The sequence below is a fragment of the Gobius niger genome (assembly GCF_951799975.1).
Source record: "Gobius niger genome assembly, chromosome: 2".
In the NCBI taxonomy this organism is placed as follows: Eukaryota; Metazoa; Chordata; class Actinopteri; order Gobiiformes; family Gobiidae; genus Gobius; species Gobius niger.
The window spans coordinates 39015040-39042292 of record NC_136853.1 but is presented as its reverse complement, the minus strand read 5'-3'; the positions used below and the strand labels follow the sequence as shown (position 1 = coordinate 39042292).

The 27253-nt window shown below is 40.1% G+C and overlaps 2 protein-coding genes across 2 annotated transcripts in view; one reads left to right on the top strand and one right to left on the bottom strand.

The window, feature by feature from the left end:
• gsap (gamma-secretase activating protein) overlaps positions 1 to 20535 on the top strand; it is an 82980-nt gene extending 62445 nt beyond the window's left edge. The window contains exons 26-32 of the mRNA XM_079552408.1: positions 292 to 362; positions 1271 to 1365; positions 1457 to 1576; positions 7393 to 7454; positions 11370 to 11474; positions 14025 to 14121; positions 19937 to 20535. Coding sequence (XP_079408534.1) covers positions 292 to 362; positions 1271 to 1365; positions 1457 to 1576; positions 7393 to 7454; positions 11370 to 11474; positions 14025 to 14121; positions 19937 to 20037 — 651 coding nt within the window. The 3' untranslated portion in view covers positions 20038 to 20535. The remainder of the gene's footprint in view (positions 1 to 291; positions 363 to 1270; positions 1366 to 1456; positions 1577 to 7392; positions 7455 to 11369; positions 11475 to 14024; positions 14122 to 19936) is intronic.
• The window catches only part of ccdc146 (coiled-coil domain containing 146), a 107392-nt gene continuing 83352 nt past the window's right edge, over positions 3214 to 27253 (bottom strand). Inside the window, exon 24 of the mRNA XM_079552398.1 lies at positions 3214 to 3346. The gene's annotated coding sequence lies outside the window, so the exon portion shown is untranslated. The remainder of the gene's footprint in view (positions 3347 to 27253) is intronic.

Sequence of the window (27253 nt, the reverse complement as noted above, 5' to 3'; positions counted from 1 at the left end):
TCAGTGTGGAAAAACGGTGGCCTGTTCCTTTAAGCTACTCCTGCACGTCCACACGTTAACAATTTGTACTTGTTCCATCACATGCCACGATCTCACCAAACAAGTCGCATAATCACACAGTTAAGCGCTATTACCGGTCACCCTTGTAATGTTTTGTTTCTGTTTTGGAGCTGCTTGTGCCTTTTGAAGTATGTAAACAGCACTGAACTATGGATGCCTGGATGGGCCTCATTTGAATGTCACGGTGCATGTCTCCCTAAGCGCTCACATGTGCTGCTGTCTGTGTTCTAGCTGGAGCTCATAAGGCACATGCTGGAGTCTGTCTGGCTGAAATACAAACTGGGCCCACGTGCTTTGCGTCTGTAAGTATAATTCCCTTCGCATAATGTGAGCCTGTCACAGAAACCACCTAAGGTTTGATATATTTAAGCAAATACAAATATAGTAAACGGTGTAATTTCATGTAAACAAAACTTAAACGGCAAAGAACGGAAACTAAAGGCAACGAAATGTTTAACGAAACCTAAAAAGCACAAGTTGGAGTAAATACTGTATATAAGGAAACACAGATAACCTCAGTGCAAATACAGTTGTGCTCTGCCTCGGGGGAAAACAGAATCTTTCGGGAAACACAATTTTTCAGTCTTTTTAGCCATTTTCTGCTGAAATATAAACTTATTTATCACATACAAATAGTCAAGTCAAGTCTAAACCGTTGTTAAAGTAGTTTTGGAATAATTAGAGAAAGTTTAGATTTTTCTCCAAACTGTTTTCCCCCTTAACTGTTTTCAAACATGACCATATATGGGTGATTCCTTTCCCATTTTTCTGCAAAAATATAGCCTTTATAACTAACATTCAGTTTACATTCTTTTTCCATCTAAAATAGTTTCAAGTACCCCCTGCTAAGTACCTCTAGGGGTCCCTGTACCCCTGGTTGGGAAGCACTGCCGTAGAATATGAGAGTTTAAGAGTGTTTCCCACAGAGTTCTATTGTGACTTTGATGGCACAGACTTTCATTTTAGAAATATATCTGTTGTATCATTTCATTGGATTGTGTGTAATTTTAATGAGTTGGAAGCCCCATTATTTTCCCCCAAATGTGTTGTTTTTTTGACTGGAGCATTTGGTATTGAGAAACAACACATCATTTAGAATGGTGGTCATACCAAATATAAAGTACGGTCCAACACTATGTCAACATGTTTTCCCTTTTCACACTGTATTATGTAGTCTGAATTTACACCCACTCTCCTCTCTGTTTTGCAGTTCACAGCGGGGCAGTGCAGGAGAGTGGTCTGTGTTTCATTTCATGTTTCGGATCCTTGAAGCGGTGGTTGGCCTGTGCTTGCCTCTGCCTCCCGGTACAGGCCACATTTTTACATTTTACAATTGTTTTGGCTAAGTTTGGTCCCGGAATAATGATCGTAAGAGTTTGCGTTTGTGCCGCTGCAGGCTTCCACACCCTGTTAGCGGTGTTCGGCGTGCGCTGCTTACCGCATCACTCCTTCCTCCTATACCTCGACCACAAACTGCTGCAGCTCACGGAGACCTTTGTGGCTCGGCTAATGACAGGTAACATATGCTACGAACATACGGGTACAAACCATATTTAGTGAAGCAAATATTCCAGTTATGCCTTTGGTATTAGGCAGGTATGATAAATGCTGATGGTTATAAACGACCATAACTGTTAAAGGGACTATACAGAGTTTAAAAATGTTAAAATTATGTATTTTCCTCCCCCTACATGTTCCAGCCATGTCCTAATGTGTAGAATGAGCTCAGACCTGTTCGCCACAACTGCCTCTAAAATCCTGCACTGTCACTCAAAAAGGTGTTACTTCGTCCGCAGTGCCGTCATGCACGAGCTTAATATAGAAGCTGCAGTTACACATAAGACCTGAGGTGGCAGTAGTGAGTATAAAATGACGAACTTGCATCTAGCCCCTATAAGATGTAAAAAATCATATAATCAGTAGAAATCCAATGTTACCTAATGTTCCTTATACAGAGAATCAAAACAATTATAATCATATCATGGGTCAAATATATGAATAAATATAACACAACAATAATTGCTACTTGTGTAACACAGTCAATTCCATCGAGTAAATGTTTAGTCCTAAATTTAGTCAAAGTAATATTTGACAAAAATTGGACTAAAACTTTTTATGAGACTAAAGCTATACTAAAATGTCCAGATATTTTTGTCGACTAAAATAAGACTAAATAAAAATGAAGAGTCTAAAATCATCCGAACTCCCAATGACGGTTTGAAAGAGCCTCAGATCTTTTTAATCCACAGCTCTTTGTCCATGTGGGAGAAGAAACATGAAGCACCTTCATTAAATATGATTATGATTAATATTATAAATGACTAAATTCGTCTAAAGTTTAGTCGACTAGATCTTGACTGAAATTGAAGAGAATGATTTGAGTTAATCTCGACTAAAAATAAATGACATATTCGTCAAAAGACTAAAAGAATAAAATTAAATAAATGTGTCAAAATTAACACTGGTGTAACATTTCTAAAAGCCAAGAAAAATGTAATAAGATATACAGGACAGGAAACTAAGTCGTCTTTTATTAGATAAATTTGACGAATAATAGATACAGACGGCATCTTGTCATAGAAGGGGGCGTGGCTTTGCCGAGGGGGAAATAGATTCTTTTTGGGAAACACAATTTTTCATTCTTTTTAGCCATTTTCTGGCAAAATATAAACGTACTTATCACACGTAAATAAAGTCAAGTGTAAATCCATGTCTAAATGTTTTCATCATTTGATCGCGATTGGATTCATAAACCTGACATTATTTTTATGTCTGAAAGTCCTTCCTATTGGCCAACATCATGATCATGTTTTTGAATATTGTCACCACTTTTGGACGCCTTTTAGAGAAAATAATTGGACTAGTTCATATGTGGAGAGGAGACGATGAACTTTGATACAGTTTTTGTTTCATGTGGATTCTCCCCAGTAATTACAGAGATATTACCCAAAAGCGAAGACAAAAAAAATCTGCAGTTAGCTAGTTACCATAGTTACCATAGTTACCGGCATCCAATTTTTTTGTTGCTCCTCCTCACTTTTAAACTATGGGCTCTTTAAAATGTTGTGATGTCACGTGAACGCAACCTATTGGTCATCATTAGTTTACACAGGCCGTACAACATTGAAATAGACCAAAGTGCTTTCCAATAAAAAATCAAACTACAGTATGTAAAAGAGGATGAGGCTTGAGCCCGGATTAAAAAAGGCTTAAGGGTGCATTTCGGGAGACAGCTTGATCCATAGTTGTGGCCCACGTTCTGGCGCTATTTAGGCCACCACAGGCTCTGTCAGGGTTTCGAACAAATGGAAGGCTGGGCAAATAGAGAAGAAGTGCCATTAAGAACTTAAAAAAAAACATCTTTCAAATACATTTTAAAAGAAAGTGATAAAGAACTAGGCTGATGTGACGTGTGGGTGTGCTGGTTACAAAACAGGCTGCATTTGTGTGATTGGACGGTAATGGCGGTCAACCTCTTTACTCCCACCTGAACCAAGCACATTTTCTCCAAAACCTAAATGCTTCTTGAAAAAAGCGTCAAAGTAGCGACAAAAAACAAGGGTGAAAACGGGGAAAAAAAGGGACAAAAAAGCAATGAAAATGTGCCAGAAAAGACAATAACAATAAACCACAACAAAAAAGCAATAAAAAAAAAACAATGAAAAAGGAACAAAAACACGACAAAAAAATACAAAAACAGATCAAAAAAAGCAACGTAAACACAACACAAATGCTTCAAAAACGCAGCAATGCAACAAAATTTGATCAATTTGGCAGTCTTAGCTTTCAACTACACTGTTGCTCTCCAGTCGAGAAGCTTTTAGATTTGGGTAAAGCTGAACTTTAGAAAATGCGCTCTGTTAAGGCGGGGGTTAGGAGGTTAAAGGAACAGGCCACCGTTTTTCCACACTGAGATATGTTCTTACCTAAGCCCGTGGAAGAGCTTGGTCGCTTCTTACTTCTCCCTGTTTGGAGCTATAGGAATATACTGGGAGAGGCCAAATGCTAACAACATCTTTGGTCTTTTTGCGTGACTGAGGGCACACAGTTCTTCCATACTGTGATATGTTCTTGCCAGAGCTTAGACAAGTGGATACATACCTGTCTGGTCTTTGTGCGTGCCCGTGTAAGAGCTTGTTAGCTTCCAACTTCACCCCTGTTTGGAGCCATTGGAATACATTGTGAGAGGCCAAAAGCTGCCCTCAGTCACACAAAACAACCAGACAGGTACGCATCAACTCATCTAAGCTCAGGCATGAACATATCTCAGTATGTAAAAATGGTGGCCTGTTCCTTTAAGTGTCTTCCCCAGGAATAAAACAACCGTATGTGTTCAGCCTGCGTCAAAACAACCTCCTCAATACCAGAGACTCGGATGCTTAAACCTTTGCCCTACTACTGGCAAGACTAGCACCGTCTCCTAATTCTACAGCATAAGGCTTGATTTGTCATGAGGACTTATCAGACAGCACCGTAGAAGGTCTGAGTCGCCAAAATACAGGGACTCTCTGCTCTCATCTCTTCGGCAGATGTGACTCTTTGCAGTGTCAAAGAGGTGGGAGTTACAAGACACTTTATATCCCACTTTGCAGCTTCGGGAGATGAGAACCGAGCTCATGTGACTGCTGTACATTTTAAACAGCCGAGTTAATCAGAGCCGGGAAGTAACTCAATGTGTTAACTAAATATTCAACAGTAGACGCCATCTTGTTTGTTCCTGGCTAACAATAATTATTCTGTTAATGGGTGTTTAGCAGTAGTTGTGTTGGTTGGCTGTAGTAAAGCGTAGTAAAGGCACATAAACAGAAGCCACTGTCCACAAACTAAACTATGCTTTTAGATCAGTTTCTCATATGAAAAAAAAAAAACAATTACGGAGGAAGATGAAAAGGTATTTGTTACAGCAGACTTCAAAGTGAGGGTGTTTTTTGATTTAAAATGAGGCATGCGTCACTTCACACTATGAATTCAGCTGCGAATCTAGACTACATATTGGCCCATGTCTGTGTCCAGTCGGCTAACACTCAATGCAGCATTTCTCTTCATTATACACAGTAGACCAGTTATATAATGTCCATCAATGTGGATTTGTCACACAATTTGCACAAATGTCTTATATTTTTTGGAAGTGAGATGTATGAGTTAGCACAGTATTATTCATCTCTGCAATAAAAAAGAAAAAGAAAAAGGGAGACACGTCTGCATATCAGAGTAAAAGATTAGCTGTTTGAGTCTGTGACTTTTCAAACCATGTGGGCCTACCACCTCATAAAATATCTGGCCTTCCAAAAGCTGCCAGGTTTAGGCCAGGATCAAAGCAGGGCTAAATCAGAACTAAAATGATCCAAAACAGAAAACACAAACTAACATGTAAATGTATTACTAAAGCATAAATGAAATTATCTCGAATTAAACCAAATGAATTTTTAATTTGAAATATTGAATATTGTGAAAAAGTTCATTTATTTCTGTAATTAAAAATGTGAAACTTAATACATGATATAGACTCATGACATGCAAAGTGACATATGTCAAGCCTTTGTTATATATATATTTTGATGATTATGGCTTACAGTATTTTTTTTTAAATATTCTAATTTTCTGAGATGTTTTATTTGGGGTTTTTACAAACTGTGAGCCATAATTATCAAAATAATAACACACGCTTGATACATCTCACTTTGCATGGATGATTTTGGCTTACAGCTTAAAAACCCTAAATTCAAAATCTCAGAAGATTAGAATATTGTGAAAAGGGACTATATTGTAGCTCAAAGTGTCACCCTTTCATCAGATAATTCATCTAAAACACCTGCAAAGGGTCCCTGAGACTTTAAATGGTCTCTCAGTGGTTCAGTAGAATTCACCATCATGGGGAAGACTGCAGAAAACTATCATTGACAAAAGCCTCAAAAGCTGTTAGCAAAAGAAGTTCTGTATCAAAGCACGTTAATAGAAAGTCAAGTGGAACGGAAAAGTGTAGAAGAAAAGGTGCACAGGCCACAGGGATGAGCGTAGTCTGGAGAGGACTGTCAGGGAAGGGCCATTCAAAAGTGTGGGGGACCTTCACAAGGAGTGGACTGAGGCTGGAGTCAGTGCTGGAGAGCCGCCACACACAGACGGATCCTGGACATGGGCTTCAAATGTCAGATTCCTCTGGTTGAAGCACTTACCAGAACACCTCAGCAGTGCCACAGGGTGAGAGCAGCCACGCCACATTAAGGCAGTAATTCAAGTAATCCTCTGCAACATTGCCCGCCTCCACCCCTCCCTAACTCAGTCAACAGCTGAAATCCTCATCCATGCATTCATCACTTCCAGACTCGACTACTGCAATAGCCTCGTCAACGGACTTCCCACCACTCATCTCCAAAAACTGCAATACATCCAGAACTCGGCTGCCCGCCTCCTCACCCACACCCGGTCCAAGGAACACATCACCCCCGTCCTCCAACAGCTCCACTGGCGTTCAATACCGCATTCAATACAAGCTCCTCCTCCTCACCGACAAGTCCCTCCATAACCTGGCCCCGCCCTACCGGCAACAACATCAACCCACCTACCGCCTCCGCTCAGCCGACTCCAACCGCCTCACTCTCATCACCCGCACTAACCGCCGGACCTGGGGGACCGAGCCTTCGCCATCGCTGCCCCCACCCTCTGGAACTCACTCCCACAGCCCATTAGAAACTCGGAGTCACTACCAACCTTCAAATCAGTCCTCAAAACCCACCTGTTCAAACTAGCTTTTCCTTAAACCCCTTTTTTGTTGTTTTATCTCCCATGTAAAGAGTCATTGAGTGTCCAAAAAAGCGCTATACGAGTTTGATGTATTATTATTATTATTATTATTATTAATAAAAGGGGCCCAAACCAAGTACTAAGTGCATATGCATGATTATAGTTTTCAGAGGGCCGACATTTCTCTGTTTCTCTGTTTAAAATCCATTTTCTTTATTGATTTCATGTAGTATTCTAATCTTCTGAGATATTGAATTTGGGGTTTTTACAAGCAAAATTAAAGTGATACCAGTGATATACATTACTATTATTATATACCACAGTTCTAACCACAGATCTAAAACACATAAAAACCCAACCCAGCATTGTGGTTTCTGCCGTCTTTCTGTCTTGCCGTGCTGACATATTTATTTTATTCTAAAATTACTTCCGAAAGCAGCTGGAAAGGTATGAATTCACAAGAATCAATTTTAGCGACTGTTCATTAACACCTCTCTCCATCTCCTCCTGTTACTGCACAAAAAACACAGCAGTTCATTACTTCCACTCTTCTGTTTTTTTACGGTGGTTTTTGTGTTGTTTTTTGTCTAGATTTGGACAACAGCGACTCCAACGAGAAACTGAAATTCAGCATACTCAAGAGACTCCCTCAGGTACCGCTGCTGTGTCCAAACAAGCTCATTTTACATCTGCTGAAAATCCTAAACTAGATCTGGGAGTGTTTTTGTCCAGGCGCGGCACACCTCAGCCCAGGCACGATGAGCAGTAATACAATATATGACGCTATTATAATCCCATCTATTTGTGGGGTTTGGATCTTATCCCAAATCCCCGTAGTGGTCCAATTAGAAGTTTGGAGTTATTTTCAGGCTCATCTCCCTGTGGCCCCCTGAAGCCCCTCACAGAGCACTGGTGTAATTGGCTGCTGTGGGGAGAAGGGTCTTCAACTCAGCCACTGTTTCCAGGCATCTATTTATCTCGTTTTATGTCCGACATCCGTGCGTTTTTTGTTTATTAGTCATACACATTCTTAAAATCAAAGGAATGCATCACACTGCTCAAACGTTATATTTCAGTTTCAAAACATTTATAAGAAAGAAAAGAAAAGATGTCCTTGTGGGCTGTGAGCATTTGCAAAGTGCTTTTTTGCATTACAAATTAGTGATATATGCGTTTGTGACAGGCGTGTAACAAGTGTAGCCTAACACCCCTTCGGTTATTTTACACCACCCTTGATACATTGTACCTGCCAAATTTAGTACAATGTAATCTACTGTGTAACAATACAGGATACATGATGGAATAACATGTACCGTACTTTTCGGACTGTAAGTCGCTCCGGAGTATAAGCACCAGCAAGGCAAGGCACGTCTTATTTGTAGAGCACAATTCATACACAAGGCAATTGAAAGTGCTTCACAGTTGCATAAAATTATGAGAAAGCAAACAAAATAAAAAAAAAACATAAACTTTTTATTGATTAATTACAGTAAAAGGCAAGATACAATACTTTCAGTTATATGCATGGGCAAAAAGAACTGTTTTCAGCCTGGATTTGAACATTGTCAGAGTTGAGGCCTGTCTCACATCCTCGTGAAGACTGTTCCAGATTTCAGCTGCATGAAACTGAAACGCAGCCTCACCGTGTTTAGTCTTGACTCTGGGAACCACCAGGAGACCCCTTCCTGAAGTTTTCAGGGCCCGAGATGGCTGCAACATGTCAGGGATGTACTTCGGTGCTAAACCAGGAAAAGACTTACACGCAAGCAGAGCTGTTTTAAATTCTATTCTCTGAGCGACAGGAAGCCAGTGCAGAGACCGGAGCACTGGACTAATAAGGTCGTATTTACTGGTTCTTGTCAGGACTCGAGCAGCAGCGTTCTGGATGTACTGCAGCTGTCTGATTTAGAGAGGCCAGTGAGCAGCTGTTACAGTAGTCTAACCTTGAGACAAATGCCTGGATAAGTCTCTCTAAGTCTAGTTTTGACACTATTCCTCTGATCTTAGCAATGTTTATCAGATGGTAAAAAGCTGCTGATGTTATTGCTGTTTACTACCTGGACATGGAGGCGTAACTGCACCGTTGACAAGCCTCTCCCAGCATCACGTTGTTCAAGCTCTCATTTGTAAACTCGTTCCTCTAGCTGTGGCCATCGAGCTTTAGCCCGCGGTTAGCTTTTTTTGTTTTCTTTATTGCAGTAAGAGTAACCTCTACTTTTCGCCGGTCCCTCACAAGTTTCTAGCTCATTCCAAACTTCTTCTGCTGCTCGATTACCGTTTTTTAAATCTTCAATGATACAGGAGTAGCAGATACTGGTACACAAGCCTAGACCGCACCCCCAGCCAAACTATGAAAAAAGTGCGACTTATAGAGTGGAAAATACAGTATTTGTAGTTTGGAGGCACATAAGACCCTAACTCTAACCTTGTAATGTCTGACTACATAATTTACCTCCAAACTGCAAAGAAACATTAGTCCATTGTGTATGTGCGACATAGGTACGAGGTATTAGATTATTACAAAGCAGATTACATTGTGCTAAAATTAGTTTGTACAATGTAAAAGGTAGTGTGAAAGAAGGTGTGATCACATCTTCATTATCATACGCCGCTTTTATGCATGAATATTAAGCAAGTCCACAAATAAGTATTCTAAGCTGTTAAGTCTCCCACAAGATGGGTGAAACTATCGTATTTTCACCCATCTTGGAGCTTGGTTGGGCTGGTGACAGGTATGTTCCAAGTATTCAGAATACTATACTCTGATTGGACAAAGTAACGGAATGCACTACTAAATACATTCAAATGAACAGGCCACCGTTTTTCCATACTGAGATATTTTCTTACCTGAGCTTAGACGAGTTGATGCATCTGGTCTTTGTGCCCGTGGAAGAGCGTGGTCGCTTCTAACTTCACCCCGTTTGGAGCTATAGGAATACATTGGGAGAGGCCAAATGCTACCAACATCTTTGGTCTTTTTGCGTGACTGAGCGCACACACAAAGACCTGACAGGTACGCATCAACTCGTCTAAGCTCAGGTAAGAACATATCTCAGTATGGAAAAACCGTGGCCTGTTCCTTTAAGGCGAGTATTCAGTATTCTGTAACTAAATACAATGTAAAATTCTCCCCAACTTGGAGTAAGTTTACTTAAGTACTGTGTTTTTTGGATAATCTGCTTTACTTGAGTAGTATTGTTGTGGTATTGTTGTTGTTTGTTTTGTAAAATGCCACTGACCCGCGACAAGGAACAGGGTTTGTCCTGTGAATTCACCCACAAAGTTGTTTTTTCAAACACTTCTTTAGATTGATTTGGACTTTTTCTTCCACAGCAAATACTTTCACCCAAGTTAAAATATCTACAAAATATTATGTGTGAGTAATATTTGACAAGTAGTCTTTACTTTTACTCAAGTAACGGGATCAAGTACTTGACCACCGCTGGCAAGAAAGCCCTCAACATACACAATAGGCTAAAACCTCCTTGATCAATGTCTGGAGTTGGGTTCTAACTCTATCTCAGAAACAAGCAATGAACTAATTGAAGTTAGGGCTCTGTTCTATGAAACAAATACAATTATTTTACTTTAAAGATGACAGTTCAGTATTTCGAAACCTCGTCACATCCCTAGCTGCTACTATACTGTAGTCTCACATGGGAGTGTTGCATTTGTTTTGTTCACATGGAGATCAGAGGATTTTTGGCCAGTGTGGTGCCACTGTTTCCCGTCCACTTGCTTTTTGTTTGGCGGAAAAACCCAGTGGAGATTTATCCGGTACAATAAACTCCAGTAAACAGGAGTGGACCAAAACCTTTACTAAAAGCCAGAGTTTTCCCCACCATTTCTCTGTTTTATTGGCCCAGTGGGGGCAATCATTTGAAATTACTACAGAGATGGCTATAGCAAGAAATCATTTCAACCTTGGAAACTAATATGCTGCAATACTGTGTCTGTAAGTGCCCGCATGAATGGATGTTAATGAACGCCAGAGTTTATTGTAAAAGATGAAGCAATGTACCAGAAACATAATGTGGTCTTTATGAGGTTTTGCAAACAACTTTATATTGAAAAAAAAAAAGCATTTTGTTTTATTTCCCCTTAACATCCCATTTTGATGCAATATGTATAAAATGAGATTAGACAAATTGTTTCACCAACACAAAATCGATTTAAAATGAGCAGTTTTTTATCAAATAATTCCTTAACAATCTGCCATTTTGAGGTGAAAGACATTTATTAAATAATTATTTCAGCGTAATATGCATAACAATGTTGGAATAAATGGTCATACACAAGCCCTAGCCGATAACTAAATACGAGTTCCTATCTTGAAGCCAATTTCTGATTCCCACCTACAGTACATGTGTTCGCCACTGCATAATTCATAAACACGCCGTGCTTTTCTCGTCACACAGAGGCCTTCCTTTTTATCAGGAGGGTGTGATTATTAGTAGTCCGGTGCTCATTGTCGTGTGGGGATGTTGAGGTTGGCAGAGCGTGGAGGCACAGATGTGGAGACAAGGCCCTCTTCCTATGATCCTATCTCCCTCTGTTTGTGAGTGCAGCCCATGGAGCAGACCATCTACCACATGTGGGACCACCCGGTCACGTCAGCCTCCATATCCAGAGACTATGTCCACACGCTGCTCGATAAACGCAGCAAAACAAAGGTGAGGAGTGGGGAAAACGTATTACTTTACAGCCAGTATTGACGGCCGGAGTTTCTTTTTCTTTCCCCGTGCAAAATGATTATTTGTGAATGTGTCTAATGCCATAGGGACTACAAGGACTACAGATGGAAATTAGCCTGGTGCAGCCATCTTTTTAATCTCCGAATTGTTGCCCCCATACGGTAGTTTCCCAGCCAAAATGGGACACTTGACAGCTATGACAGGGAATCATCAGTCGCATTGTTCAGAACTCATGGATATCCTTGAAAAGTTCACTGGTTTCACGCAGAAAACCGAACTTCGTCAGCAAATTACTCTACTTAAATTGTGGTAGTGCAGTAGGCCTACGTGCCGCTGGCCCAGCTCATATACACCACACCGGCAAGAGTGCAGAGTGCGCTTGTGTCTGCACCTTTGCTCTAGTCTACCACTTTAATCTACCACTAAGATCCCCAGGGCTCTGATGGGTTAATCAGGGGGGTCGGAATCCCCCACATCCCCCTGTATTTCGCACACTGGTTAACACTCTCCCCCCATATTTAAAGTTGAATTTTACTCCCTGAACCATAATTGTCCATCAGCTGTTGCCTCATTATCATTATTGATTTATATTACGATTCTAACTTTGTGATTAGCAAAATTGCGTTTCTAACTAAGAGCGATGTTCTGTTTTTTTCCCATGACAACAGATTTCTTAGTTTACTGCAGGGGGCACAACAAAGAAAGAAATTCTCCTATTTACACCATTTGAAAGATTTAACGTTAGTTAGATACTTGCAAGAATGGCACAAACATTATTTATTACGCTATTTAAGGTAATATTGGATACGTCTCAATAGGTGGTGTTCACGATTTAGAATGTGATGATTTCATAATGTCAGATGGAGGGCAGGGCCAATTCACCTTATTCCGCCCCGCCCACTTTTGCCACTTTTTGCGTTGTCTCTGCACCTTGTTTTCCAGACACTTCCGGTCGAGCGCGAAGCCCGTTCATTTTAACTGAGAACGAGGGAAAATATTCTCTGCTCAAATCTGATGTTTAGTCGATTGATTTGTGTAAAATGTCCAATGTTCATTTGCACCAACATGTCAACACTGCACCGTTTCTCTGCACGGCCCAAAAAACAGCTTTGTTTTCGTGTAGTGACTGATATTATGTGGACTTCTCCAGCCCCATGTTAACACATAGGAGGAAAGGGGCGGGCACAATTCATGGCGGCGCCCACGCGAACCTCCAGAATAAGGTGAATACACCTCTATGAGAGAAATTCAGTTTTTGTAAGAAATCTCCAAAACAAAAATTGACAAATGTTTTTCCTCATCAGTATTTGATCGTGATTGGATTCACAAACCTGTGATTATTTTTTAGGTCTGAAAGTCCTTTCTGTTGGACAACATCACGGTCATGTTTTCGCATATTGTCACCACTTTTTGGCGTTTTTCGGAGAAAATAATTGGACATTAGGTCGTATGTGCTGACGGAGGAGACAATGAACTTTGTGACAGTTTTTGTTTCATGTGGATTCCTCCAGTAATGACTGAGATATGAGCCAAAAAACAAAGACATAAAGATATGCATTTTGTCAGTTACCACAGTTACCATAGTTACCGTCAGTTGCTCCACCTCAATGTTAAACTATGGGCTCAGAATGTTGTGATGTCACGTGAACGCAGCATATTAGGGCAGTTTCGACCATAGCTGTCAAGTGTCCCGTTTTGGCCGGGAAACTGTCGTGTTTTACCTCTCTTTCCCGCCGTCCTCCTGTATTAGTTTTATCCCGTAAATTTCCCGTAGGCCTATTATTACAAAATATAAATATTTAAAAAAACACTCCTGTCCCTCCAAACTCACTGGCCTCGTCAGAACTGCCACCTGCAAAAGCCTGAGTGGCAGTTGTCGCGAGGTTGCGTAGCTGTCAAGTCGCCCGTTTTTGCCGGGAAATTACCGTATTTTGACCCGTCCAGAAAACGTCCTGTATTTTCAAATCCCAAATTCAACAGGCATAGTTTAGATTACAACACTGTACATATTTGAGAATAAATGGCAAAGTATTTACCGGAACAACAAAGGGAGTGTCATACTGTAGATTCATAGATTACTCATGAAATAAATAAACGTAACATTTCTGTCAGTGTGTTTAATAGTTTGCTCATTAAAAATATTGTTTTAATTGAATATGTTATGTTCTCTCTCTGTTTTTAGCTGGACCTCATGCCTGCAATGAAAGTCTGATGATGATATTACTAAGAGATGTCCTTTTCTATTTAGGATGCTATCATAGTGACCTTTACAGCCTACAAAATGCAGTTAATTTTCTCTCCATGACATTCTTTCTGGGACCAGATTGGTGCAGAAAGGGAGAGTATGTGACAAGATCTATAATAAAGTATAAATAGCTGCACAAACTTCCGTCAAAGTCGCCTAAGTGCTAGAACTTTATAAAAAGACGGAGACGAGCTCAATAGTTTGGGTATTTTTGCAGTAGATTTGTCTTGATCTCGTGCATCCTTGAGAATTCATTGTGATATGCAGACTTGTATGGTCCTCAGGGATTTGCATGCAGCAGCAGAGACAAGCCGGGATTCAGACCGGAGTTCCTCCCGCTCACCTACCTGGCAAAGATGCTTTCTGATATCGAGGAGCAAGGTACCATCTGTGTGTGAAGAAAAAAAGCCCCTCATACTTTTAGATGTTAAGATACACACCCACACCCTGGGGGATTACAAGGGAGATTTAGAAGAAGTTTGGTAAGAATACAAAATCTGTTTGTTATTTCATCTATAAAACATATTTTGTTTTCAGGGTAGGATAAATATTCAAAATTCCCTCTCAAGGACTGCGACTTTAAAGTAACAGAAATAGAGTTCACTTTAAATAAGTTCCGATGAATGTTGCCACTGTTAGCAACATTCATAGAAAGTGAATGTTGCTAGAGGACCTGGGGAAGCATTACAATCTTCCCCGGGTCCTCTAGTCTTGTGTTTTGTTTTACTTCAGGGTCAGTCATCACAGTGAATCACCTCGATCCAACAATCCTCTGTTTCTCCACAATAACTCATGTCCTTTTTCACTCTGCACAGTTCACTGGGGTCTAGGCCACATATAGTAATGTCTTATGTGCAGTGAATTAAACACTTTTTAAAGAGGCAAAAAACAAAATATAATAATGGTCAAAAAATATCTATTTGCAAACACAGAGGATTTTGACCATGGTTTCTCAAAGAGATTACTGCATATAAAAAACTATTCAGTAGAGTTGTACAGCCTGACAGCGCTGGAGATGGAGGATTTGTGGTAGCGCCTTCTTGCACTGAGGGTGCCTTAGTTTGCTACTGACGGAGCTGCTCAGTAGATATTTGGTTTTTTTTTTTCAATATTGGCTATTGGCCGATATCGTCCGAAACAAATGCAGATATCTCCGGGACCAAAAGTGATTGTGACTTTGGAAAGAGCTCAGTCATAGCTTTTACAATGAGCCTCTCACACAACTTCCTCGACCTCAGGGGAGCGGAGAAACATTGCGGTGAAAATTGGTCACGAGTTTGTACACAAGTTTTATATATTTCATGTTGTAGACCAGGCCTTCTCAAACTCCAGACCTCGAGGTGATTTGGTCCGGACCCCGTGGCGCCTCTGTGCTGCTAACTTTATTGCCATAGCAGCGCTTGTTGCATTCCCATGAGTGAAGTTGCAGATTTGACCTGTAGGGGCAGCGTATAAAGAGCTGCACAATCTGCTGGAATGGCGCTCCCCTAATAATCAGCTCTTAAGGTCCAGTTGAGATTAATGGCTTGTATGAAAACCATCGAATCATTGAATAAAGATAGTATTATAATGTTCATGGTCGAGAAAGCACATTCACTTTGATAAATTTAAGAACTTCAATGTACCTAAGTGATGTACGTTTAGATCTGTCCCATGAGTTTGCAGGCAACAGGCAGTCATTAGAAGTCTTGAGAGTCCCATCATAGGACTGCTCTTACTGATTGATATTTATATATATAAATTCCCCCGATATTATGCATTTTTTGCACAATATGTTGCAATGAACTCCGATTAATACATTGTTATATCTATAAATGCATTTTCCATTTTTAAATGTTTACAGTTTATTGCAGACTTTTGCTGATAATTTCGGAACCATAAGAGATAGAGACTTACCCCTGTTTTAGAAACTGCTGTTTTTCTTTCTTTCTAATGAGCTCCCTCTGAAGTACCGAACATGAATGTCCTGAATAAATCAGCCTCATACAGCGCCCCCTGCTGTCACAGTTCAACACTGACAGAGCTGACCCTCTGACCAGAGAGTTCAATCTTTTCCTGTCCTGCTCTGTGCTGCCCGGGGCCTCATACTACAGAGGCGACAGCAAAGAGGAAAATCTGGCCTTAAACACACAATTGTAATTACGTTATTTATCAGAAACTTTATAAACCAAAAGGTTACTTAGGCCTTTTGGTGTATTTTCAAGCATTATAAAATAAGTCTATCATGGTCTGTAATTACTCCAATTATAAAAAGTATTTCTGTAAAAGTGGGAAAATTAATGGGAAATTTACTCATGGAACCATAGTGAGGCACTGGTGCGCTCCATTGTTCTGTGTCACAATACCCCAGTTTAAAAAAATGTATTAGCTAACAATAAAACCTTTTACTTAAAATAATAATAATCTAAGCTTTTAAAGGAATAGGCCACCGTTTTTACATACCGAGATATGTTCTTACCTCACTTTAGCCGAGTTAATATATACCCGTCTGGTCTTTGTCCGTGCGCTCTGTCACGCAAACGGAGCACATACGCAGCCTCTCCTACATGTCATATAGCTCCAAAAAAGCTCACGATAGAAGCTACCAAGCTCTTCCACGTGTTCCCTATTTAAATAAAGTTACGTGAAGTGTTTTCATGCAAAGTATATTTACACAGAAATGTAGCATGTCGATTTTATAAGCAAATAAAAAGGGGGACTATATTGTGAGGCGTAATGATACGAGGAGTAAAACGTCCGCGCAGTAACTCCTACAGGTTATTGACGGAAGTGAGCGGGGGAAGTCTTTAGGAGAAAGGACAAGACCAGACGGGGATATATTAACTCGGCTAAAGTGAGGTAAGAACATATCTCAGTATGTAAAAACGGTGGCCTATTCCTTTAAACTTTAAAACCGAAAAACATAAATTAAAACAAACTAGTAAAATATAGTCATGGATGGAAGTGTTGCACATACCCCTGAAACCTTTTCCATCAAATTACCGTCAGCATTTCCCCAGAAAGTGAGAGTAACACATGTTTTGGTATAAATCTGTTTAGTTCCTTTGTGTGTTTTGGAACATCACAAAATCAGAGAGGAAAAAAAATCTCATCTGTGGCAAGTAACAGGTGTGGGCAATGTAAAAGAAAAACAAAACACCTGTAATCAGATAAAAAGGAGAGGAGTTGCCTCAGTCTTTGCATTGAGAGTCTGTGGCTGCCAGACCGAGCTTGGAGAAAGAGGAGGAGAGAACTGCCAGAGGACTTGAGAACCCAAATTGAGGGAAAACATCAAGGTCTATCTCCAGAGATCTTACTGTTCCTTTGTCACAAACATTACTAAGAAGTTTATAACCCATGGCACTACAAGAGAAAATTAGATGAAAGGCTGCAACTTAGGATAGACCGGATGGTGGATAAGCCTCAAACAACTTCTAAAGAAACTCGAGATGTCCTTCAGGCTCACGGTACAAACTGTCTATCAATGTTGCAATGAGATTTAATGGAAACAATTCAGGGGTGCCAACACTTTCGTCCATGACTTTACATGTGAAATATCAACTAATTAAACATTTAAGTTTTATAATGACAATATCGACTTTCAATAAATAACAGATAAGCAATGTATTTTTGGGCTCGATATTTATTGTCTGTACATTTATTTGCATTTCCCCCCTATTTTATCTGTGTAAAACTTTGATTTCTAACTGATTTCATGTTTATTGCAGCTGGTGTGGTATTTTAGGATGTGAGGCTGCACTTTTAGAACAAAGGTTACTGTCATTTATAGGCCTGAGAGTTGACAGTATCAAGTATCGATAGAGTCAATAACATCGTTTATCGCGATACTTTCCTGCCTCAATATATCGAACTTCAAATTTTTTATCGTGACAGGCTTAGGCATACCTTTATTCTTTGTGTTCTTAGGCGCTGCTGCAACAAGTGATTGATTATATTGATCAATAATGTCTTCACTTAAATTTGTACCAGAACTGTACTTTACTTTACTTTATACAGTTTTCCACAAATTGCTTTTGGTACTTTAAAGGGATATTTCAGGATTTTTGACATAGGGCCTCATTTCCTAGTTATCCATAGTGTTGTTGATTTCTGGAGAGATGTCTATTGTTTTTATTCATGCAGTCCTTATATTTGAAGGGTTTAGTGGTGCTAGGCTAATGCTAGGCTAGTGCATGTCTATGGTAACTAGTAGCCTGCATTAAAAACAGTCGGACCCAAGCACAGTGCACCTGAGGCTAATCACTTATAACACCAGACTAAACGATATAAATGTCTGTGTTGACTTAAAATGTTTTGAAATGTAACCATTCTGGAGCTTTATTTGCCCCTTCGCTCATGCTGAGCTGCTGCTGCTGCTGCTGCCTTTAACTCCGCCCCTTTCCCCTTGAGTCTCCATGGAGACGGTTGTCAATCACAGCTGAGCTCGAGGGTGATAAAACTAGAGGCTTATTAAGACGTTTTACTTTTGAGAGCAGACAAAGAATATTTAAAACCGAAATAACTATATTTAATGACTGGTTTCGTTTAACCAGCACTTACGGAGAATTCAGAAACGACTATAAATGACTTCAGAACTGTCACATTCTCAAAAACAGGAAGGATGAAGGAGAATCATCGTCAACTCAGCAGTTCAATCCCTCGTTTTCTATGAATCACTGGAGCCTACGTAAAGATGCAGCAAATCAGATGAGTGAGCAGCTTATGTGAAGTTAAAGCATTAGGGGATGAACAAAAGTCTCAAAAACATGAAGCATTTTATTTTATTGTATCAGGTGTTAAGATTCATGTAAAACTATTGATTATCCTTCATTGGAGAGATTTTGCATTTAAAAGAACTTCTATTTGAGCAGCATCAGCCTCCTGATTGTAAGCTACGCAGCGGTGGAGTGATCTGCTAGGTCACCGGATCTACAGTAGTTTGTTTACCTGAGGCCGGCATTACTACATGTGGAATTCACAAAGGAGCTTTCTACAAATCAGATGTAGATACAGACGGCATCTCTGGAATCGCCCATATATGGTCATGTTTGAAAACAGTTAAGGGGAAAACAATTTGGATAAAAATCTAAACTTTCTCTAATTATTCAATAACTACATCAACAAATGCCGAATTATGGACATAGTTTTCTATTAAATAAAGAAACAAAGACATGGGGAGGAGCAAAGTTGTTCAACAGCCCCCTAAATACATAAATAACGGAGAATGCTAGCTTGATGCTACATGTTAGCATCGGGCTAATGCTAACGGTTAGCTAGCGCTAGCTACGATTGCCATTTTTTCACTTCTACTGAACAATCTGCTGTGAGAAAATATCCATATGAGCCCGATTTACACTTGACTTTATTCATGTGTGATAAATAAGTTCAGAAAATGGCAAAAAACTGTGGAAAATTGTGTTTCTCTAAAGCAGGGGTCACCAACGTGGTGCCCGCGGGCGCCCAGGGGCCCTTTGGGGCATGTCCAGTAGCCCTTGGGACTTTTTCTAAAGTGTAAAAGACTTTTTTTCTTGAATCTAATTCTTAAAATTACAGTTATTTCGGTTCTTGTGACTCGGTATGAGTTTAAAATAAAGCTATTTTAATATAAAATGGGGTCAATATCCTATCAGTGAACAGTTTAAGTCTTTAGGATTTGTTTTTAACTGGTAGCCCTCGAACAACTTAATGCTCTTAAAGTAGCCCTCAGCTGAAATAAGGTTGGTGACCCCTGCTCTAAAGTTTCTATTTTCCCCCTCGGCGAAGCCACGCCCCTTTCTATGACAAGATGCTGTCTGTATCTATGGCAACGTTTGAAGGACTACCCGATGATTTTGAAGATGTTTTTAATGCAGGCTATTAGTTACCATAGACATGTGCTAGCCTAGCACTAGCCTAGCACCACTAAACTCTTCAAATATAAGGACTGGAAGGAATTGAAAATAAATATATCTCCAGAAATCAACAACACTCTGGAAAACTAGGAAATGAGGCCCTATGTCAAAAATCCTGAAATAGCCCGTTAACACATATGACAATAAACCCAAACCTTGAAATGATAACCATATCCCATTCGAGCAGTACAATACTTCAGCAACAGGTAAACAGCTAATAATGTGCAATCTGTAATTGACTTAAAGGTTTGAATCAATCTAGAACATATTGTGTGTGTTTTGCATGAATATACCTGTAAGTTGTTCAACTTCTCCCTCCCCCCCAGGTACAAATCCATTTGAAGAACAAGAAAACGTGGACGCCAGATTTGTGGAGGAGACGGCTTTAAAACAGACATTGATTCAGCTCGGATTTGAGGAAAAGTGAGCAACAAATATGGCATCGGGGCGGCGGGGTCGGAGGCTGTGCAGCAGATGGAGAGATGGATGGACAGAAATAGCTCAAGGGGAAAATGTGTTTCATCGCGGCGCAATCGACTTTGGGCCTCGAGGACAAGTAACGGCCGGCGGATGACAGAGAGCGAGGAAGCGAAAGATAAATGCAAAACGTCTAAAGGCAGAGGGCCCATAAACAAGCTGTGACGATTAGATGACAAATTAAGGCAGGCTGTGTGGATAAATGGGAGAGGAAGGGGAGAATAGAAGTGGCAGGAAGATGTATTTGGACTGGGCTGAAGATAATACATCACATTTCCACAACAAACACTGCTACAGGCTGACCACAAAGCAATGGGAATGCAAACCGCCGGCACATTGTTGTAACCTGGCATGAGCCATATTGATATCACAGCGCTAATAACATCAGCCCTGTGATATCGATATGGAACGGCTCCCATTTACACAAGTTAATTCTGTTGCTAAACATGTCAAGCAGAAAAGCAGAGCAGAAAAGAACAAAGACTGACCAAAGTCACCACCTGAATTTAACTGAACAAAGCATGGGTTATTATCTTTTATTTTACAGATAATGTGTCAAACTGATGCAATAGTGGTGTCTTGTTTCTTTCTCTTTTCCAATGACATCACGCATAGTTCCGGCGGCCATTTTGAATACCGAAGTAGCATTATGCAGTACTACAACATGCAACAACATCTCTACTCAAGATGAAAATGAAAGACAACTGATCGACAGTGGCATTTTGTGGCAACTTGTAATAATTGCTCAAGAAGAAAACAGTTAAAACACGTATATGTTCTGTCTGTGGAGCTACAGCAGGATTTACTAAAGATGCTGCTTCACTCTGAAGACTAAACAAACACATCAAAGAGGAAACAGAAAATAGTTCTCTGTGATTCTTACAGTTTGTCATGTCAACAGAGTCTCAGTCTGAGTCAGTGTTTAAGCTGCTCAAGACGTTAGCATGCTACCGGTTAGCAACTCTCATCAACTGTCAATGGCTTCAACACGTTAAACACATGTGCGGCCACATCTATGAACACTCAGGAAATACTACAGTAACAGCTCTGACCTCTGTCACATGTTGTATTCTGTGGTTCAGGGCTTTCTCTTGTAGAGGTCAGAGCTCCTGCTGTTGAAGCTAAATGCTAACCGGTAGCATGCTAACATCTTAAACACTGACTCACTGGTTTCTTCACATCTCTCTGGGTCGTTTTTTTTTTTACTGTTATCTTCATGAGCAATGATTACAGCACATTGCACATTTACAGTGTCGGGTTCATGAAAAATGGGGAATAATTTGGGAGCGAAATTGTAGCAAAAATAAGGAAACATTGTGTAAAGAAAATTGGGCAAAAAAGGGGCATAGATTGAGGGAAAATCGGGAGGAAATAGGGAAAATATTAGTTGTGAAAATGAGGGGAAAAATTGGGAAACAATAGGATTTTATTATTAATGGGCAAAAATGGAGGGAAAAAATCATGTATTTCAACTAGGGCTGGGCAATAAATCTAATTAATTCAATTAATTCATACTTTTAAAAACAGACAATGTTGAAAATCGTGTCCGCTGCTCCATGTCCGCCTGACGAGCACCGTGCTGTCGATTTAGCAGCATTTGAGACGCTTCATAGGGACGGTTTTCAAAAATAACACCAGTGGAACCCACATGCGGCTTTCTAGCAATCTCTGCTGCTTTACATGTTATGGTTTCGTTGTGCGCAATGGAGTTTTCTTCGCTTAAACAACACCCTTCTCTCACGCTGAGCTGCTGCATTTAACTCCGCCCCTTTCCCCTTGAGTCTCCATGGAGACGGTTGTCAATCACAGCTGAGCTTGAGGATGATAAAACTAAGGGCTTATTAGCAAGCAATGAATATTTAAAACGGAAATAACATTTTTTAATGGGTATTATTGTAGGCTATATTATGAATCTTAAAGGAATAGGCCACCGTTTTTACATACTGAGATATGTTCTTACCTTAGCTTAGACGAGTTCATTTGTACCTGTCTGGTCTTCATACGTGCCCTCAGTCATGTAAACACAGGACAGACGGCGACAGGAGTCTCAAAAACATGTAGGCATTTTCTTTTACTGTATCGGGTGATGTTAAACTGTATTGGAGTGGGAAAAAAACGCTTTCATTACAGAAATTCCATGTAGCATTTTATCTAATGAAACGTATCAAACTGAAAACACTGTGTGAAAATATCGTCTGCACCAGTAACAATCCTTCGCACGATTCACTTCTCCAGTAATTTATTGACGCCACTGGTGGGAAACAGCGGTGCATATTTATAAATCAAATCCACTTGTTTGTCCTACTGCGCGTCCCATAACTCTACGCCCCATCAGTTTGATTACGCGCTGACACGCTGAACCCCGATCCAGTCACTCAGCGGCTGCAGCCATTTTAAATTACACTCTCATTCACCGGATTTAAATAAATAATTAAAACAGAGGCACTGAACAATGAACCGGGGGCTTGGATTCTCTTCACAATGCAGGAGGTTTGGAGGGAACGAAATCTAACATAAAAAAATACAAATCCTCTCTTCCAAAGACATAAAGCAAACCATCTCACTGAAACATTATGAAAGAAACAATTACATTATGATAATATAACAACTTGGTCTGGTTCATTTTGTCAGTTGTGTGAAATATGAGGCCACACTCAAACCAAAGTAGCGCTGTTGAATTGTTGAATTACAATTGCTGAGGTTGTTTGGTCTTTTGCAAACAACAAAATATCTTCATGAGATTTTAATGTGAGCGCAAACAGCTTTACCCCGGAGTCATGTTTCAGTCTCTCATCTGTTAATGCTCCCGGATTCGTTCATAATATATGCGCTTTTAATACTCATCAGAAAGTGTATGTGTTTTGTTTTGCGCAGCCTCGCTTTGCATTCATTTAGCCGTGGTTACTGTAAATGATTTTCGCTGTGCATTCTGATCAGAACCATTTCCTTCTGCAGCTCGGTTTATATTGCCTGTGTTTTATGAAGCAATCAATTCTGTAACTTCAGGAGTTTACTTCGAGTGCGGGACTACGCTGCTGTAATGTTAGATAGGATTGTGGTGTTTTAGAAATATGAAAATGCTGTTGATCTGTACTGTGTCTGTCCTTATGTGCATTTTTGTGAAGTTAAAGCAGAACTAAGTAACTCTTGCCCCTAGAGGCCATAAGCGCCACTGCAGGTGTCGTAGTGTTTTCCTCATTAATTGTCTAATTACTACGCTGACAGAAAAGACAAAGGGAGAGAGGGATATTGTACATCCAATTACACAATGGAGATATTTTTTTTCACTCAAACTTGGCTGTAAATACTGTTTAAAGCAGGGGTAGGCCAGACGATTTTTATCAAAACACCAAGGGCTGAACGTTACCATAGTAGCCTAAAATTAATATTTTTTTCTGCAAGTCCTAATGTTTTACATCTGTGGTTCTCAAGTGGTACGGCTTCAGGGCCCACCATTACCCATTACCCTAGGATGACAAGCGGCGACCCGAATGAAACTGTGATTTGCCATATATAGTATAGTTTTCCACACAGGTTTTTATTGAACAAATAGTAGATACGCTTTTAAGAGATCAAAACAACCCAATAATTTTAATTTCAATAAATTGAAAAAAAGTTCCCTATACCTGACACAGGTTCTCGCATTTTTAGAGAACTTTAACAGGTATTTGACCTCTTACTGGCATAATAATATTTCTCAAATTCATTCATTCAGAGGTAAAGTGCTGGCGAGCCGGATTTGACCCCCGGTTCTCATGTTGCCTACCCCTGGTTTACAGGGATGTTCAAATTAAGTATATTCCAAACCTTACATGTTCCAGCCGTGTCCTAATGTGTAGAATGAGCTCAGACCTGTTCACCTGTTCATTAATATAGAACCTGCAGTTACACATAAGACCTGAGGTGGCAGTAGTGAGTATGAAATGACCAACTTGCATGTAGTCTCTTTAAGTGGCGCTAGCCCGCAGTTAGCTTTGCCCGTTAGCCTGTTAGCTTCTTCTTCCTGATTCTATCAGTGTGTATTGGTGTCTCCGACCCGTAGGCAGCGATGTTGCAATTGTGGTTTTCTGGCCAGAGACACCAGGGGGAGATGAAAGACCTCAATCATCTCATTAACACTTGTATTACCCCCAGAGGGACTACGAAAAGGATTTATTTAGGTAAACAAGTTACTTAGTGCTGCTTTAACTGATTAACCAAAAGAGCTCATTTTTTCATTGTTTTAAGGCACCTCACTGATGCTGAAACTGGAAAATGTAACATTGATTTTAAAAGGGAAATTGTATCCTATATGTTACTGCTGCTTTATATGATACAAAACACCATCTCAAGTGATGTTTAAAAGGGATTTTTAAATCAAGTGTGTTTGCGAACCTTAAATGTTAATGTAATACGTTTTCTGCATATCAATCAGATAACTTTCTTTTTCTGATTAAAACTGAATATTTAAACAGAAACTTGAAGTTGGTGAGATTTTCTGCTCAAAATAGTGTAGCTCAGCTGAAGGGCGTCTTCACTCAGCCGAGGCCGAGTGATTCCAGGAAATAGCCTAATCTTTGCGTTCAGTCATCACATGCTGACTCACCCACCGCGAATGTCTTTGGGCCCCAAACTTTAACATATGATATTACACAATCTCTGAACCTTCACTCTTGAGCAAGTGCTTCTTCTAAATCCTCCCTTTTCCTGGGAATCCCTCCTGCCTTTAAACACAAATGCCCGGTCTTGTTTTTGTTATGCAGCCAGTGTTATGCAGCGAGCTAATCAGCACTGAACAGTTTAGGGCTAAGTTGATCTGACAGTTAAGATCATCACGCTCTTACACTACGATATTACACACATTATACAGAGACTATGGAGGACCAGAGCTGCCAAAACATGGTGTGATTATATAATGATGTATGAGGCTGAAATTTTGCAAACTTTTACAGATTTAAACTTCATTACAAGAGAAAACTTTGTCCAAGTTCTTCCACTGATTCATTATTTTATTTTTTTCTGGTGATATTTATAACGGCAGTCTCAGTAAAACACAGTGTGCTCTTCTGCATTTTAAATTAATCACAAACTCCTTTACACAGAGGGCAGTCGTGTATGTGCTCTTATTTGCTGTTATATTTGTTTGGATTTGTTTGCCTTTCTGGATTATTTCTATAAAATGTTTAATTTTAGTTTTTTGTTCCTTTGGCCAGGATGGTGCAGGTTAACCTCTTAACCCCCACCTGAACTGAGGACATTTTCTCCAGTTTGGCTTGATGAAAACGACAAAAATGTGACAAAAAAGTGGCAAAGAGCAATAAAAAAAAGCAAACAAACATGCAACAAAAGTGACACAAAACAAAAGGGGACAAAAACATGGCGAAAACACGACAAAAACGCTTCAAAAATGTGACAACGACGTGACAAAAAAATGACGATCACGTTTGTTGGTCCTAGCTTTCAAATGAGGCATTGTTCTCCAGTTGAGAAGCTTTTAGATTTGGGTAAAGCCGAACTGGAGAAAATCCGCTTGGTTTTACATATTGAGATATGTTCTTACCTGAGCTTAGACGAGTTCATTTGTACCTGTCTGGTCTTTGTGCGTGCCCTCTGTAACGCATGTTGTGAGCATTTTTCCGGTATAGCTCCAAACTAGGGTGAGTTAGAAGCTCCCAAGCTGGTCCACGTTTTCCCTATTTAAACACAGTTACGTGAGCCTTTACATGATCCAAGTTACATAAAATTAAACATGTCGATTTTCTAAGCGGATAAAAAGAGGAACTATATTGTGAGGCGTAATAATACCATAGGAGCACTTTGACTTTACTGCGTGACAATATTACAGCGCGGATGTCGAAGTGCTCCAGGTGTTATTACGCCTCACAATATTGTTCCCTTTTTTATCCGCTGAGAAAATTGACATGTTTAATTTTGTGTAACTAGACTTGGATCGTGTAACGTTTCATGTAACTGTATTTAAATGGGCGGCACGGTGGCGCAGCGGTTAGCGCTCACGCCTCACAGCTAGAAGGTCCCGGGTTCGATTCCCACCTGGACGGGAGTTTGCATGTTCTCCCCGTGTCTGCGTAGGTTTCCTCCGGGTACTCCGATTTCCCCTACCACTAAAAACATGTACAATAGATTCCCCTCTGGGGCCAGGACTCCCCTGAAAAAGAGATTCTTAATCTCAGTGAGACTATCCTGGTTAAATAAAGGTCAATAAAATAAATAGGGAAAACGTGGAACAGCTCGGTTGCTTCTATCTTCACCCTCCTTTGGACTTATACCTTTGCTGGCAAGAGCTAAGTGCGAAGAACATTTGCGTGACTGAGCACACGCATAAAGACCAGACAGTTATACATCAACTCATATAAGCAAAGGTAAGAAGATATGTTCTTACCTAACCTTAGCCGAGTTAATATATCCCCGTCTGGTCTTTGTCCGTGCGCTCTGTCACGCAAACGGAGCACATACGCAGCCTCTCCCACATGTCACATAGCTCCAAAAAAGCTCACGATAGAATCTACCAAGCTCTTCCACGTGTTCCCCATTTAAATAAAGTTACGTGAAGTGTTTTCATGCGAAGTATATTTACACAGAAATGTAGCATGTCGATTTTATAAGCAGATAAAAAGGGGTACTATATTGTGAGGCGTAATGATACGAGGAGCCCAACGTCCGCGCAGTAACTCCTAAAGACTTCCCCCCGCTCACTTCCGTCAATAACCTTTAGGAGTTACTGAATATATTAACTCGTCTAAGGTTAGGTAAGAACATATCTCAGTATGTAAAAACGGTGGCCTATTCCTTTAAGGCGTAAGAGGTTAATGGATCTCATTCATCCTGGCCTACTGTACGTGTTTTTAGTGGTAGAGGAAACCGGATTACTCTGAGGAAACCTACGCAGACACGTGGAGAACATTGCTCCATACAGAAAAGTCCGCTGTGCCAACTTTATTATAAATATATTATATTATATGATATACATTGTTGCAACCCTATATTTTTGCTGATTGTATCTATTCAAATTGACATAATCTTGCAATTCGAAATCTTATTAAGCACCTGTGTTTCTCACCAGTGGTACCCAGGCCGCAGAATGAAAACCACCCAAGCAACAACAAGAGGAGACTTAAAGGGACCAGATGCAAGTTTGTCATTTTTATGCTCACTACTGCCACCTCAGG